Source organism: Lasioglossum baleicum, unplaced genomic scaffold, assembly GCF_051020765.1.
Source record: "Lasioglossum baleicum unplaced genomic scaffold, iyLasBale1 scaffold0955, whole genome shotgun sequence".
Classification (NCBI taxonomy): Eukaryota; Metazoa; Arthropoda; class Insecta; order Hymenoptera; family Halictidae; genus Lasioglossum; species Lasioglossum baleicum.
The window spans coordinates 15,838-32,354 of NW_027470014.1; the positions used below are offsets into that span (position 1 = coordinate 15,838).

Sequence of the window (16,517 nt, forward strand, 5' to 3'; positions counted from 1 at the left end):
TCTCATAAAATGTTTGTTTTTTAAATTTCACCGAATTAATACTTAAAAAATTGATTCCAGAAAATCTATGATAAATAGATGACACGATGTTTTTAAGAAGTTAAATTTATATTGGTATCATAATAGTTGCATTAATTAATGTTAGCTCAAAATGTCAAATGGTACGTTAAGGTTACCTAACCTATAAAAAAGTATTAATATAATGCTTTTTCTATTAAAATTATAATATTCGAAAAATTATTTGCACATTTTTATGATATTTTATTCTACATATTTGCTTCCTTTATTTCAGAGATAGAAACGAGTTTATTAATAATCATATTAGATGTAAACCCTGTGCAAAGGATTATAAAACATGAGACAAGAATGTTGACACAATGCTTGGATTCTACCATCGTTTTTGCCAATGCTCACTTAATGCAGTCATCTAATAATCAACTTGCCCTGATAGCATGTCATAGTCATGGAGCAAAGTTCTTATATCCTTGTGAAAAAGCATTAGAGATCAGACAAATTGACGGGCAATATGAAAAGTTTACTATGGTTGAATGCACTGTAAGGCAACAATTGCAACAAGTTATCAATGAAATTTCTTTGGACAAACCATTAAATGGAGAAAGTCTGATATCTGGGGCATTAACAATGGCATTATGCTATGTTGCAAGGCTAGAAAGGGAAAAGATTGCTGGAGAAAAATTATATTCGAGGATTCTTGTGATCACAGCCAGTAATGATTCGGCAACCCAATATATGAACTATATGAACATATTTTTTACTGCTCAAAAAATGGTTTGCTATTCCTATATATTTTAATGTTTATCTAATTCAAAGTCAAAATGTAAATTAAGATTCTCTCTAAATATACAGGCAGTGATATTGGATGTATGCAGTTTAGACCAAGAATTGACCTTACTTCAACAGGGTTGTGATATTACTGGTGGAAATTATTTAAAAGTTCCTCAATTAAGTGGATTATTACAGTATTTATTGGTAAGAAAAAGTAATTTAATTGTTTTCAAATAGCTTAGTTATACTTATGTTTACTTTCCAGTGGATATTTTTGCCAGATCCAAATTATTAGATCAAAGTTAGTACTTCCACCTCCTGTGAAAGTAGATTATAGAGCAGCATGCTTTTGTCATCAGGAATTAATTGATATTGGTTACGTATGCTCTATATGTCTCTCAAGTAAGGCAAATGAATTTAGTTTAATATATACTATATACTACATAACATGTATTTAAAATAATAAATAACAATTTTTTTTCAGTATTTTGCAAATTTAGTCCAATATGCACAACCTGCCAGTAAGTATCCTTATATTGTCCTACTTTATCAGAATTATTATAATTCATGATTTGTGTTAATTGTATTCTTCTCTTTTTTTTTTTACAGTACAGTATTCAAAATGCCAGGCCCTATACCTATAAAAATGAAGAAAAAGAAAAAGAACGTAGATATAGTTCATTAATTGTACTTAGGGATAAAGATTTTTTACTTAAATATATCTATTTTCTCGTTATGGATATTATTCTTTGAGATATTTAAAAAAATTTTTTGAACTTAAAAAGAAACTAGTACACGAACGCGTTATAGACCTTTATTATAATATACTTTATTTACATGTTTTTTTACACTTTTCTTAAAGTCTTCATACTCAGATGGAAATACTTTCATCAATTTTGGATTCATGGAGCTTAACAATTAAAATAAATTAGCATATATTTTTATATACAAACAAAAGATAAATGTTAAAATTACTTACTTTCTTTCGGGAAAAATTGCAAAAGCAGATGGAACACCAAACATACAACTATGGAAATAAATCATATTTAGTAAAAAGTTATTTAGACAAGGAAAACCGGAAGATAATTTCTAAATTACCTCAAAGCACATAAGAGAGTTTCGATTGGAATTAAGATCCACGATCGACGTTGAAAAAAACAATTGCACATAAATTTATGAGTTAAGAGTGGAATGAAAATCAAACACGGTATTGACATAGCTATTCTTGTAATTAAACATTCATAAACACCCTTTATGGCTGCTGTTTTTGATTTCATGAAAGGTTCCTTTTCATCTTTGATAAATAATGGGATTCCTTTCGTGATCTCTTTGTATCTTATAATTGGTAAATTTAATATGTGGCCTGCAGTCAGCGCACAAAATGGCAGATATCTCTGTTAATAAAGAATTATATGAAAGGTATAACACAAAATATAAAATATTAAAAAGATGTAGCAAAAAACTAACTTTCCAAATAAATCTTCGAAGTAATATTTTTTTACAGCAAATAGTTACGATAGAACTCGTTACAGCTGCACATAAAATAGTATTTCTTATTGCAGTTTTATTGGTATTATTTAGTTCACTTCTATACGTGTAATTTACAAGCGCGATGTGTAATTGATGCAATACTTGAAGTGTCACTATAACGGGAGTATGTCTAGTAATTAGATATAATAAGTAACAAAATTTGTTATATATTTTCTGAGAAATATTCCGTTTTCACAAAATTGAAATGCTTTTAAGCTTACTTTTGAAATGCTAACATCGACGCCGTAAGTAGAGCTGTAGTAGGCATCTGGCAGGACAATCTACTAAAATAGTGTATTAATTCACCAGTATCTGGATGAAATGCACCGTCTCTAAGTTGCTTTGCACGAATAACATCGGACATTTGTGTTCCTGGAGGTATTTTACCCATTCTGAGAAAAATTAATCATTTAAAAATCTGGAGTAATTAGAATTGAACAATTCAATTTGACCTACTTATAATCATCGCAAAATTGTTTAGCTTTTCTTAATTCTTTCGTTCTTACAAAAATCATACGACAATCGCTAATAAAAGTAAAATATCTCCATCTACCAATATATGTAGATTGATCCCATAATGGCTTATCAATATCAATTTTTTCGTCAACGTTCATCGTTAATTACAAATTCATATATACCCTATAATGTGCAACATTATGGAGAAATTCACATTTATTTATTATTTATGTATTATTACATTTTATCACATTTCATGTTTTCTTAATAACTTTATTTTGAACTTGGTTCTTTATTAATTTTAATTTGGGAAAATTTATGAATAGAAAAAATTAATTAATAATTTATGGAGCAAATTAATACCATGAAATTTTCATATAGCGAGTGAAGTTAACTGAAAATAATTGCGTCCCTTGCATTGTCAATAATTTAATAACATAATATTTGCGAAATTTCTTTTGCATAGAATTAGAGTGGTATTATAAATTATGGTATACATTTTGTTATAATATAGTATCCTTAATTTTTTCCAGAAATCTATAATGTAAATTTTATATAGGCCAAAGCAACAACTTGTAAAGAAGCTATTCAGCGATGGGAAGAGAAAACGGGTTTGAACGCTAGCGAAGAGAAAAAAATTATTTTGTCCTTTCAGTGGCCTCCTATTGATAAAATGGATAATAATTTAGCAGCACTTACTGCTGTAGAGTCAGTTTTATTTAGTCTATTCTTCTTTGTTAGTATTTTTATTAAAAATACTAAAAGCAAAAAATTTTAATATTTACTTTTGTTTTAGAAACTTATCTCTCTCGACGAATATGATAGAAAAGATCAGTGGAATAAATTCTTTAAAAAATTTAAAAATCTTATCTTTGGGTCGCAACAATATTAAAACATTTTCTGGATTAGAAGCAGTTGGAGAACACTTAGAAGAATTATGGATATCGTATAATCAGATCGAAAAGATTAAAGGTGTCAACGTATTGAAAGCGCTAAAGGTACTTTATATGTCGAATAATTTAGTAAAAGATTGGGCGGAATTTAATCGTTTACAAGAAATACCACATCTTGAAGATTTATTATTCATCAATAATCCTATTTGCGAAAGTATGGACGTAGAATCTTGGCGTAGTCAAGCAGTTAGAAGACTTCCAAAATTAAAGAAACTTGATGCTATACCTGTCGTATAATTATTTAATTTGTTTATTGAGTATATGGAATGACAATAGAGTCTTGCTAAAAAATTTTGCAATAAAATTGCAAAATATGTATTTACACGATGTAGTGTACATTTATAATACATTTTTTTTTCCATACTCAAATATAATACATTATATTGACATTATCGACATTGTTTTTTCTTCATAAAATTTTACGATGGACGATTAGTAATCTTCAACTTTCATATCGTTCAATCCAAGTTCTTCATTCTGATCAAAACTTCTTTCATACTTAGTAATTTTCAAACCACTATCTAAACCTTCATCTGAAAGACTTTGGATGTAACTGTTGCCTGCTGGATCGTCTAATACAAGTGTAATCTTCCGTTTTCCTTCTAAAACCTCACTTAAATGAGATATGAAATCATCCATCCGTTTCATAGTATCCGGATCACTACTATCACCGCTAAAAGCTATCGACGATGATAGTTGTTCTTTAATCGCTACTAAAATGCCTTCTACAGTCGTAAAACGCCCACCCAAAGTAGCGGGACCAATTTCCAATTCCAATTCAGGTACTTGCATATAACAAGTTTCAGATTTCAACAAATCGCGGCTAAAATCTTCTTTTCCTGCAACTGTTACTTCTATCTTGACTCCCATATGTTCAATACCTCCTCCACTCTTAACTTCGTTTGTTCTATGCCCGCAAGATTCGCAAACTGTTGCCATAATTACAACTTCCTTAAAATGTGGGATGTCTATAGAAATAATTAAGAAAAAATACACAGAATATCAGTAGTTTTAAAATACTATAAAAAGTAATACAACAATATTCAATAAAACAGGAGAGAAAATATAAGAAAAATAATATGCAAAGGATACTGGTCAATTTCATATTGGTTTCACATGGGCAGTTACATTCTGGACAATTTGTTCTAAAAGAAAGTACTTCTCCCTCAATTTGTTCCAAGGTATACTCTCCTTCCTTTATAGGTTTCAACAAAGTATCTTCTGAATTCTCAGAATAAATTCCTAAAATGCTATCTTGCTCTGCGCTTCTTTTAAATTGAGTTACAGTACATCCTTCATCTTTTAATGGTGCTTTTGGGTTTTCTATATGACATTCACCCGATATATCTTCGAATATTATAGTGAAAGGTTCATCTAAAGATTTAAGCTTCCTTAACTTCTCAAGAAACTGATCAATTTGAGATGCAGCATTTGCATGCTTCTCTCTTCTTTCAGGCTGATCTTGTTCTAATCCATTAATGGTTCTTTCTATAATTCCTTCAATCGTTGTAATCTCACCTTTTTGTGATCTAGAAGGGATTTCGAAGTCCAAGGATGGAATTTTTACACAAGTATAATCCGACTTAACTACCTGACGATTCAAATCTCTAGAAGATTTAACTTCTAATGTTATTCTAATTCCCCTCTCTGTAATTTTTCCGCTATTTTGTATTTCATTATTTTGGAAGCCACAATTTTCACAATCAAAGGACATTAGCACAATATCTTTATAATATGGTATCTTTGTCAAGAGTAATTTAGTAACACCCTGTATTTATAAAATAATATGTTAGTTAGAAAATCAGAAATATTTTGTTTTTAATAACAAATACACAATATCATACATTTTGCCCACAATTCATGCAAAGACTTTCTATTTGTGTCGCCTCGGGTTCCGGATCGTCGGCCGTCAAAGAACGAAATATTGGTTTCGTTTTTTCCTCGGCAATTTGTTTTTGATCTTCTGCCATTTTTTGGTTATACCAAATTTGTACACCACACTTATATAAAAAAATCTGTTTTCAATAAAATTAGGTTAGATTATTGATTCACATTGATAAATACTTTCGTATTGTACCTATTTTTATCCGCTAAATACAAGTTTGTAGGTAAAAATTGTAATTCATCAAATCATTAAAAAACATAATGATCAAAATAAATTCACATGTGTAAATTATTTAGCCTAAGCTAGGGTCCCCAGTAGAACAAGCATATCTAACTTTAAGTTATTAAATTACTAAAATTTTTAAATACGTTGATGTTATTAATAAGAGTATTATGAAATTATTTTATGTAATACTATTGCAATTGTAATTACAATAATAAATTGAATTTATCAAAAAAATTTGAGATTTTGGAAATTGTGCAAAATTATTCTCATCTGCATGGAATATATAATTTAAACTATATAATTGCTATGAAAATTATATAGATTAATGAACGAAGAAACGTAAATTATTCAACTTTAAAATAATGTTTCATGTCATCGATAGAGAATTATCTTTTATTCAAAATTAACCATAAGGAAATTTCACGATGGTACATATCGTTTATGTTTATTAATATTAGCGCCAACTTCATGCATATCATTTTGAATGCATTTAAAGCGGTACAATTTAATGTGACATTGATACTTTGAGTAATAATTGTATAATATATCGTATCATATATAATAAGTTTGAAAATGTTTATTTTTCTGTAGGATTACTCGTTAGAATTCGATACTTATCTTGCAAGTGAATATGAAAATGTGATTTTTAATAACAATTCGTGGAGCCGAGTATTGTGTACATATTAATGACACTATAACCTGTGTTATCGTAGAACATAGCACAGCATGCTAAGAATTGTCGGAACTTGGTAGCATTAACTCGTAGTACTTGCGATATTTCATTCGTAGGTAGCATTAGATGTGGAAGTTGAATAAGGGATAAAATTAAAATGGAGAAATAAGAGGATATAAAAAGAAGTTTGCGAAGGGCTTGAAGACTAGGGAAAAGTGGAAGCTGAGCGATCTCAGTGAGTGGCGCGAATCGCCGGCGAAAGTACAATGGCTAAGCATAGCCAATGGCCGCCGCGAATGAGTGTCTGGTGCCGGCTCGGTTGTCGTTGATCGATGTGTTACTACGTGTTTTCGAACTGTGCTAACTCGCATTTAACTCGATCACGCGTAGTCCTAATTTACGATCGATAATATGTCGAGTCGGCAGTCAAAAAAAGAAAAGGTGCGTTCATTATGTTGCATGTCGCTCCTGTCTCTGGTCGACTACGTCTCTTCTTATGTGATCGGTACTCGCATACGTGAAAACAGTGTTCTTTCGACAAGGAGAGATCGTGGGCACGCGCGCGCGAGTGTGTGTGTGCGTGAGAGAGAGAAAGAGAGGAAGAAAGAGAGAGGGTGACGATGACAGGGATAGGAGAGAAAAGAAAGAAGGGAGAGTAAAGAGAGTACGGGGAAACAACCCCGGTAGCCGAGACACCGAAGGGTGTAGCGTGATTCTGATTTCTTGATATCCGTTTCACTGGTACATTTTCTCGACCGAACGTTTCGAAGAACCTGACAATGGTACTTCAACTAATTCTCGTTTCCGTTGTGACATCGCAAGTGCGAATTCGCTGAGCGGACCGCGTCTCGAACGTGAATCGTGCTGTCGTGGCATTGTACGCTGATATAAGCGGTGCAATTTACTCGTTTTGTTCCAGGATGCGACGAAGATCGGCAAGGACAAGGGAAAGAACGGCAAGGATGGCGAGACAAGTGACGAGGTGAGGTTATATCGTCCTTCTATCTTCCTTCCTATCGATGTGACTCGATTCATTTCAAATTGACTTGTCTCGTCGTCGATTCTTCCTATCGTTGACTTTCGTTTCTATCTTTACACGCGTCATTCGTGTAATTCGTTAAAGACACCGAGTGTTGGTATCTTTGTCAGTTCTGTAAGAGGCAGCATTTAACATTTACTCTCGGAAAGCGATCCCGCAGTGTCCATCTTCGATACCGTGTGCCACTTGAAATGTTTTCCTTTATAGAGTCATGTACATACGTATAATTTAAAATACACCTTTGCCTGTCGTACAATTTTTTAATATTATCCTTCGATTAACTTTGTGTTCCATGAATATCGTTTATAAAACGGTTTTAAAGCTTTCTTTGAAAAAAATACTGCTTGCCACAGGTGGCGCTTAAGCGTGGACTTAGTTGATAAATAGAAAACGATGTAACGAAAGATACGTTACAAAGTAACTGGTATATTTTCGATCTCTATTTCTTGTCACTTCGTTATACACGACTATATTTAGCTGTTTCTGTTCAAGCGATTCGTGACTTGGAATGTAATTAGAATTTTACATTATTTTCTAACACGCTCCTTGGATATAATTAATGTACAATCCATGTGAAGTACGATCACTTATGATACGAATATAGCAAATTCCAAGGATGGAATTGCCGCGAAATTATATATGTATTAAAAGATATTAATTGATCATTAAGATTAATACGATAAACAAATCTACCATGTAATTGTTTAATTATATTTCCATTATATATGTTACATACATTATATGTAATTCTATTTTTCATCGTATTTATTGCTTTGCAAATTGAATTAATTTTTTACAAAAAATTTATGACCAATTAATTGGTAATTAAATTCATAGATTTAACTTCTACAATTTGTTTTGCTGTTAACAGTTTAAAAATAACTCGGAATATCATATTTAGTGCAAAATTGCATAACTATTCATTAGCTACAGCACATCAATTGTAATGCATATATATAAACGCTATTATGTATTATTAAATTTTTATATCTTAGCGTACGTTTAACTGTTTTTAATGAATTTTTGTTTGCCTTTAATAGCAAAAAGCAAAATAATAATTGTAAATTTACATGTGCATGTATCTTCAAGAATATTCAATCAATCACAAAAATGTTTTATAGAAAGAAAGATTTAATGTAAGCTATCGTCAGACTGCAATTGTAGAAGCAAGAAAAATCAAAATTCATCTAATACAGCCAAGAGGGAATACTCATGCCAAATTGTTATGGGATACACTTCCTCGAGGACTACACCATCAGCTAGGTTCCCCAAGAAGAAGTTTTGTGATTGGTGTTGAAGTCATTCTTGCATCTCTATCGATATTTTCATTTTACAGTAGTAGACCAAAAACATTAATAAAAGTGTTACTATGTAATATATAATTGTCCAAATCTCATTCACAAGTAATTGTCATCTTCTTTTGGCCACTAGAGAGTACTCTAAATGGACATCAGCTCAGACGAAGAGTCAAGACCAATAGTGCATAAATGGTTCAAGATCAACCACAAAACTTCTTTCAAGGAAGCCAGGCTTTAATCCAACGTTGGAACAATTGTGTTGAATGTAATGACGATTACATATAGATTGACATTGCTTTTAGAAAACAATTTTTGTTCGTCGTTTCTGAATTACGTAATGGAGTTTAATGAATTTTAATATAAATCAAGTATTTGCCGGTTAGTGATATGTTTATATAATGTAAACAATTTCAAAGAGCATAATATTCTTTGAGGAACGCTATATAAAAAATATGTAAGCCGCTAAAGCAAATAAAAATTGCACCACTCTCAATCTACTTGTTTCCATTTAAAGTTGTTCCATTATCGAGGCATAGTTAAATCAAGTGCACACTTATACAAGGTATTTTCTCTTTTAACATTAAATTACCTAACCATTTCTTGCTTTATACATGCAATTTTTATGCACATATTGCATCGACAATTTTACATTGCACTGTATGAATTTTTCACAAACTTGCTACCTTTAAGCTTTTACTATTCTAGATTCGTTTCTCTTATTTCGTAGGCGAATAAGGTAGCAGGAGGACCACCGGCAACTGCTGCTCCACCGCCGCCAACGTTGATTAACAAAATCAAATATCAACCAGGAGGTCCGTGATAAAGAAAGATAAACGGCAAAGTAGCTCAAGATTTAACATATCGAAAAATCGCGAACTTCAAAAGTTGCCGCTTCTATCGGTAAGTTGTTCAGATGAATTTTGATGAGCAAACAAAAAAAAGTGTCATAAGAGATGAAATAAAAATATTTTAATGATTTATTTTTAAAACAGTATGAAGTAAAGTAACGCACTGTACGTAGTCGAAAGTGTTAAAAAATACTCAGAAGAGAAGCAATTTGTTCCAGATAAATTGAAAAGAAAAGAAAAAAAAAAAAAAACGTTATTTATTCGATCATAATGGATTCGATCGTTAGAGTGATTGTGACGAGGCGTAGAAGTTCGTTTTCGATCTGTCCATGACGTGACAATTTCCCTAGAAGTTTCATCTTGCGATAAATTCATCAAGACCTTATTGATTTTAATATTCTCTAAGCGAGCCGCTCCGCTTTCTTTGGCAATGATTGCCACATAACGATTGATTAGTATGACAGGTCACCAAGTAGAAGCAATAAACCTTGTCATTATTATCCTCGCCAGGAATAAACCGTAATATACTTAACGTGTGCACCGGGGGTATATTCAAGAATAGTTACCCACCGCCGCTTTGCTCAAGTTAAATTACTGCGCTTTCGGTTGTTTTGACAATCGAGATGTTTCGATGTACATATCGATACTCTCGGCACATTCGATGCTTAAATATTTAAATACTTATTGAAAAAGATGATCGAAGAAGGATTTTCCAACGGGATGTTGGGCTGGCTAATATCGTCGTTTTAATTACAAATTTCACGGTATATCGTACACGTTAGCATCTGTAAACGAAGAGCGAGCTGATTTTGATTTAAAAGTAGATATACGAAATGTAGAACTGACCTACATTTTCGGCTGATCGGTAGTATGTATGTAGCTTAAAGTATTTTAACCAAGAAAGGTTTTGTAACATGCAATTGCTTTAATAAATAATTCGACCGAGAAGTGAAATTTACGGCTAAAAAAAAAAAAAAAAAAAAAAAACAGAAAACAGAGAAATAGATTCGAAAAAGTGGATGGAGTGAAAGTTACGAAGTGAAGGTTATTGGATCTTCTTTGACCGATATCAATCAAATTGGAAATTTCAGCGGAACGACAGAAATGCGTGGGTAAATGGATATATAAGCGGCGGTATTTATGTGATTTATATATCGACTAAAAATCTACGAAAGATCTGCTACGTTTTAATTATGTTCTTCTCCTTTAAATAAAAATGATCTTTAACATTAGTCGGATAACTCTGTAATATGTAATAACGAAATTCACGTTTGTTCGTAAAGGCACGATATGAAAATAATATCGGTAACATTGTTGCAGTCACCGAAGATTGCAACATTTTTTTGACGTCTTATAATATTAGATACCGACGCAATGATACCAATAATTTAGAAATTAAATTCTATCTTTGTGTTTATATCTCGAACGGAAGTTACATCTGTCACGCGAGAAAGAAAAATGAATTAGTTACTTTTGCTTTTTCAATCCTAGTTGGACGGGATTGCGAAAGCAGCTACGTCAGAACGATTGTATGTTATCGATTGTAAGGCGCGGTGGTTCACGCATGCGCGCGGCCGTCATTCGCGATTCCTACTTTTCTAACGTAAACAGTCCTTTCTCGTTCAAACGGCCTTTGATATCAGCGGCATTTTCTCTAGACGAATTTGCATCGGAATTTTCTTTCTCGGTCTCGCTGCATTTGCTCGAGACCGATCGGTTCGGTGACGATACGTTTGAGAATCGTCGTGTATTACTTATCCTCATACGAATCGGGATATGCTCGATTCTTGCCCGAAAGAACGGTCAGTTACGTCGAAGCAACAGATTGTTATGTGAACAAGGAAACGGTGCGTATAGGGATGTAATTTGCGGTGAATAGGCCGGGAAAAGGAAGTAAATTCCGGTGAGAGATTATCGAAAGCATAGAGACCGTTGATCGATAAGATGGTTCACGTGGATGGATATATCCCTTTTTCGACTGGTGTCCTGCCGAAAAGTCCGAGCTTCCACCAGGGTCTCGCCTTAGCTACTGTCTTCTCTAGAGAATCGAATAAACCTTACTTGACCAACTTCACTTCGCATTATCAACCGTTACGACCCCTATTAATCGGTAATGAAACCTCTGAAGTTTGCTTCTAGTCTTGATTCTCGTAATTGTTAAATATACGAACGAGCATCTAGGAAGGATAAAGAGGGACAGTGTTCATAGGTGATACATGTGTGTGGGAGAAAAAGAGAAGCATAGGTTATATGAAATGAGGTGAGATTTGAGAGGGAGTGAGAGAGGTAGAGAGAGTTCATGGAAGAGTCCAACGGAGACGGAAAGAATCTATGAGAGAATCGAGGAGGGGGAGATTATTAATGAAAAAGAGAATGAGTAAAAAAAGCTGACCAGGCGGGCGTACGAAATTACCGAGATTACTCAAGATAAATAGCAGACGATAGAGAGAGGGGAGTTCATGAAAGCGTTTAAAAGGATAAGGGAGAAAATGTACGAGAAAAGAAATATGGAAAAGGTGGGAGTTCAAGAGCGAAAGAACGGAAAGCTGTGCAAGAATGTGAGAGAAAGGGAATGCGCTATGAGAGAAAGTTTGAGACAGTAAGAGTATGAGAGAGAGAGAGAGAGAGAGAGAGAGAGAGAGAGAGAGAGAGAGCGAGAGAGCAAGGTGTATTTGGGGAGAAAGAGAGTCCATAAACAGTGTGATTCGTCTGCATGCTGCGTGTTCATGGGTTTGTTTGGATACTAACAAGGGAGTGGGATTTATGGGGAAACAGAGAAGTACGAAAGAGGAACTGTCGAGGCGTACGAGCCTGTGTAGGTTGCGTAAGATGTGCGCATGTGTGTTCGTGTATATCCCCAAACAGGGAAAGCGTAAACTCCATGCGAGTACACCGAGTATTTGTAATGGGAAAACGTGTTTGATAGGTATTAGTTTAGAAGTAAACCCTAAGCTCCACAGGTACTCTTGACATCCTCCTTTTTTTTCTCTCTCTCTCTCTTCTCTTTTGTTTTTTTCGCCTTTAATATCTCTTTTGTTTTCTTTTAGAAACGCAACAAGGAAACGAAAGAGAGGAGCTGTTTATCCAGAAGCTGCGACAATGTTGCGTGCTGTTCGACTTCGAGTCCGATCCCCTGTCGGATCTGAAATGGAAAGAGGTGAAGCGTACCGCTCTCAACGAGATGGTCGACTATGTCAAGAACAAAAACACGATCACGGAGGCGATCTATCCCGAAGCAGTGAACATGGCGAGTACCATTTAACGCTTTTATTATCTCATGGTACTATCAACTATACGTTGATAGTAAGATATTTCACGAACAAGAGACGGTACAATTGTAATAACTATGTTTGAGTCGTATGGCTTGGTTTTAATTCGAAATTTCCAATGTTTCAGTTTGCGGTGAATTTATTCCGGACGCTTCCTCCAGCATCAAACCCGAACGGAGCAGAGTTCGATCCGGAAGAGGATGAACCAACGTTAGAAGCTGCTTGGCCTCACTTGCAGCTGGTTTATGAGTTCTTCTTACGATTGCTCGAGTCTCCGGAGTTTCAGCCGACTATCGCCAGACGTTATATAGACCAGAAGTTCGTGCTGCAACTTTTGGAGCTGTTCGATTCGGAGGATCCTCGAGAAAGGGATTTATTGAAGACAAACGCTTCACAGGATTTACGGGAAGTTTCTGGGACTGAGAGCGTACATCAGGAAGCAAATAAATAACGTGTTCTATCGATTTATATACGAGACCGAACACCATAACGGTATTGCCGAGCTTCTCGAGATTTTGGGAAGGTAATTTTTGCGTTTTGAGCGATAAACATCGTTTATAGTACGTGTCTATTGATTTATTCGTTCTTTCAGTATAATCAACGGATTTGCATTACCACTGAAGGATGAACACAAAGGTATTTCTATTGAAGGTGCTTTTACCTTTGCACAAGGCCAAATCGCTCTCTGTATATCATCCACAGCTGGCATACTGTGTGGTTCAGTTTCTGGAGAAAGATCCGTCGTTGACTGAGCCTGTTATGAGAAGTTTGTTGAAATTTTGGCCGAAAACACATTCCCCGAAGGAAGTAATGTTTTTAAAACGAACTCGAGGAGATTCTCGATGTGATTGAACCTGCGGAATTTCAGAAAGTTATGGATCCGTTATTTAGACAATTAGCAAAATGCGTATCATCTCCACACTTCCAGGTATTTCCGATATCTTCTATCGTCGATTGTATTTCATTTAGATTTAGATTTCGTTTAAACGTTCGATCGTAATCCTTCCAGGTGGCTGAAAGAGCTCTATATTATTGGAACAACGAATACGTAATGTCCCTTATAACCGATAACTATTCGGTTATTTTACCAATCATGTACCCAGCGTTCTACAGAAATTCTCGAAATCATTGGAACAAAACAATTCACGTTTAATCTACAATGCATTGAAGCTTTTCATGGAGATAAATCAGAAAGTATTCGACGAGTGTACGCAACAGTATTTTCAGGTACGTTGCTTATTTTCGTAAACCGAGGACGAAGTACGAGATTAATTGAAATATTCGTAGGACCGGCATAAAGAATGGAAGGCTGATGAAAGATAGAGACGAAGCGTGGATGCGCGTTGAAGCTCTAGCGATGAGACATCCGAATTATAATGCGACTATAAAAGGTATTACGAATACGACAACCAGCACGATGTCGCAGCAACAATTAGACAGCCCTCCGCCCGACGAAGATGGAGATACAGATCAATCTCCGCTCACATTGGAAAAGATAGAAGCGAAAGCGAACGAGGTATGACAGATCGCAATCGGTCTTTCTCTCGTCCTTGATCGTTTGTTTATTAAGGAGTCTAAAATGAATCTTTTTTTGCCATAGGCAAAAAAAATGACCAACTCCAATAAAACAAAGCCACTTTTGCGAAGGAAAAGCGACTTACCCCAAGACACGTACACAATGCGGGCATTGTCAGATCACAAACGCGCAGACGAATATCTCGTTACGCCACCGGATCCTAACAATTGCTAGTCTCTACCGCAATCTCTTCCATGTATCCTCCATGTATCCTCTCTTTTGCTGCAGTGATTTTGGGAGTTAGCTTTTTTGAAGAGAGAAACGAAACAGCGATGAATCGGATCTAATGAATCGAGTGATCATCACATTCGACGACAACCGTCTACAACAGAATTTAATCGAATAGAGAAGTCAACAATGTCGTAATTATCGCTCTTCTCCTTCCCTACTCCCCTCTCGTATCGGAACAGTCGAGATATGCATCGTAATATCTTTTCCTTTGTATCTCGGTAAATCGAAAAAAAAGCTTTCTCTCATTGCACCCAGCACATTCAGAAGATGTATCCGTGTCCGTAGTAATCCATAAAAAAAGGAAAAAAATGCTGATAACTTCCTATATACTCTTCGAGTTGACTTACATAAGGCATCGCGAGAATTATGAAAATATTACATACTCATTATCAAAGAAATGGATAAAAAATCATGAGATGTAAAAGAAACCTAGTAAATAAGGGTCCTAAGTGTGTATATACATATATATACACAAACACATACACAGAGTATTTTATAAATTGTAGATTTCTTGCGTATGGAGAAATTTATCGCTGACAATAAGACAGTTTTCCGCATTCATAAGTACGCCTTCGCATTTTTAAACGAAATGTATCCGAGATATGATAGACACTTGGCGTACAGGTCCGATCATGCATTAAAACCCAAACGTAAGTCTCGAACGATTTATCTGGAAAGATTCATTCGCGATTGTTCCAAGATAGGTTGTCTTGCTTTTGGCGGGGGATTTTCTTCATATCATAGGAATTTATGGTTTATTGAACACCATTTATACAGGATGTATCATCGCGAACGAATACAAATTTGCCCGTTGATTCTGGGAATGATGTTGAATAGAATCGTTATTTTATCTAACATTCATTTGTATTTTCGAATAGTATCGATACCTTCCTGTGTTTCGCACGAATGACATGGAAAATGCATAATCGTTACTTCTTTTAGAGCCACCTCGTTAACTGTTATACTTTGAGAGTATTTTTACATAGTATTGTTTATTCAAAATCGTACCGTAAATCAACGGTTAAGTTGCTTTTTGTGGCGATACATCCTATATACATATATACATATATATATATACATATATATACGCATACATATGTATATAATATACATATATTATATACATGCATGTATCTATATATATTATATAATATAAATATGCTCTAAATAAACAAAAAAGAAAAAAAAATTTATATGAATTCGAAAGGGGTCAGAAAAGAATGGCCGCGTGCTTGATGTTGTAATAATAATAACAATAAAAGAAAAAAAGAAAAGAAATTTTAGTATGCAAGTTTGAGGCGTTACTCTTCTGAGCGAGGTTTCCACTGATGCGCAAATGACAGACATTTAATAACACACAAGTGATATATAGTGCTTCAACGCTACCAGCTCGTAACTTAGCGGCAAAAAAAGAAAGAAAAATGAAAAAATTTGCAAAAAAGAAGTAAAAAACGTCGTTTTAGAGTTAGATGAACGTGATAGCACTATTTTAGAATATCGATTGTTATAAATCTGAATATTCCTGAACGTACTACTTTTATATCTAAATGTGCCTAGATGCCTGTGGAACGCATTCGCAAGAATCGCCTCTGCCAGAGGCCTATAATTAAGAATCGTTAAACAAAAGAAGAAAAAAAAAAAAGAAATAAAACAAGCAACGAGTTATGCGTAACGTTACCGAACGGGTGTAATAGCAACGCGAGTTTTTTTTTTTTCAAGAACGCTTATATGAACGTTGCGTCGTTGCC

The 16,517-nt window shown here is 34.2% G+C and overlaps 4 protein-coding genes across 4 annotated transcripts; 3 read left to right on the top strand and 1 right to left on the bottom strand.

Annotated features, from left to right (window-relative positions):
* The first annotated feature begins 151 nt into the window (after positions 1-151).
* On the top strand, positions 152-1,471 carry LOC143220438 (general transcription factor IIH subunit 3-like). The gene is given in 7 exon segments (XM_076446090.1): positions 152-161; positions 293-789; positions 868-990; positions 1,052-1,075; positions 1,077-1,188; positions 1,271-1,307; positions 1,396-1,471. Coding segments are annotated over 7 exon segments (879 nt in total).
* Positions 1,472-2,167: 696 nt separating this feature from the next.
* Positions 2,168-3,962, top strand: LOC143220434 (dynein axonemal light chain 1-like). Its single transcript, XM_076446083.1, has 3 exons — positions 2,168-2,182; positions 3,332-3,480; positions 3,569-3,962. Exons 1-3 carry the CDS (start codon positions 2,168-2,170, stop codon positions 3,960-3,962), a joined length of 558 nt encoding a protein of 185 aa, XP_076302198.1.
* Positions 3,963-4,157: 195 nt separating this feature from the next.
* On the bottom strand, positions 4,158-5,695 carry LOC143220439 (zinc finger protein ZPR1-like). Its single transcript, XM_076446091.1, has 3 exons — positions 5,570-5,695; positions 4,818-5,493; positions 4,158-4,693 (listed from the first exon to the last, which is right to left on the bottom strand). Exons 1-3 carry the CDS (start codon positions 5,693-5,695, stop codon positions 4,158-4,160), a joined length of 1,338 nt encoding a protein of 445 aa, XP_076302206.1.
* A 1,224-nt stretch (positions 5,696-6,919) lies between these two features.
* LOC143220436 (serine/threonine-protein phosphatase 2A 56 kDa regulatory subunit gamma isoform-like) lies at positions 6,920-14,712 on the top strand. Its single transcript, XM_076446087.1, is given in 15 exon segments — positions 6,920-6,949; positions 7,428-7,490; positions 9,573-9,660; positions 9,663-9,749; positions 12,741-12,940; positions 13,090-13,347; positions 13,349-13,485; positions 13,555-13,594; positions 13,596-13,781; positions 13,783-13,890; positions 13,972-14,107; positions 14,110-14,189; positions 14,250-14,270; positions 14,272-14,478; positions 14,563-14,712. Coding segments are annotated over 15 exon segments (1,791 nt in total).
* Positions 14,713-16,517: the final 1,805 nt, after the last annotated feature.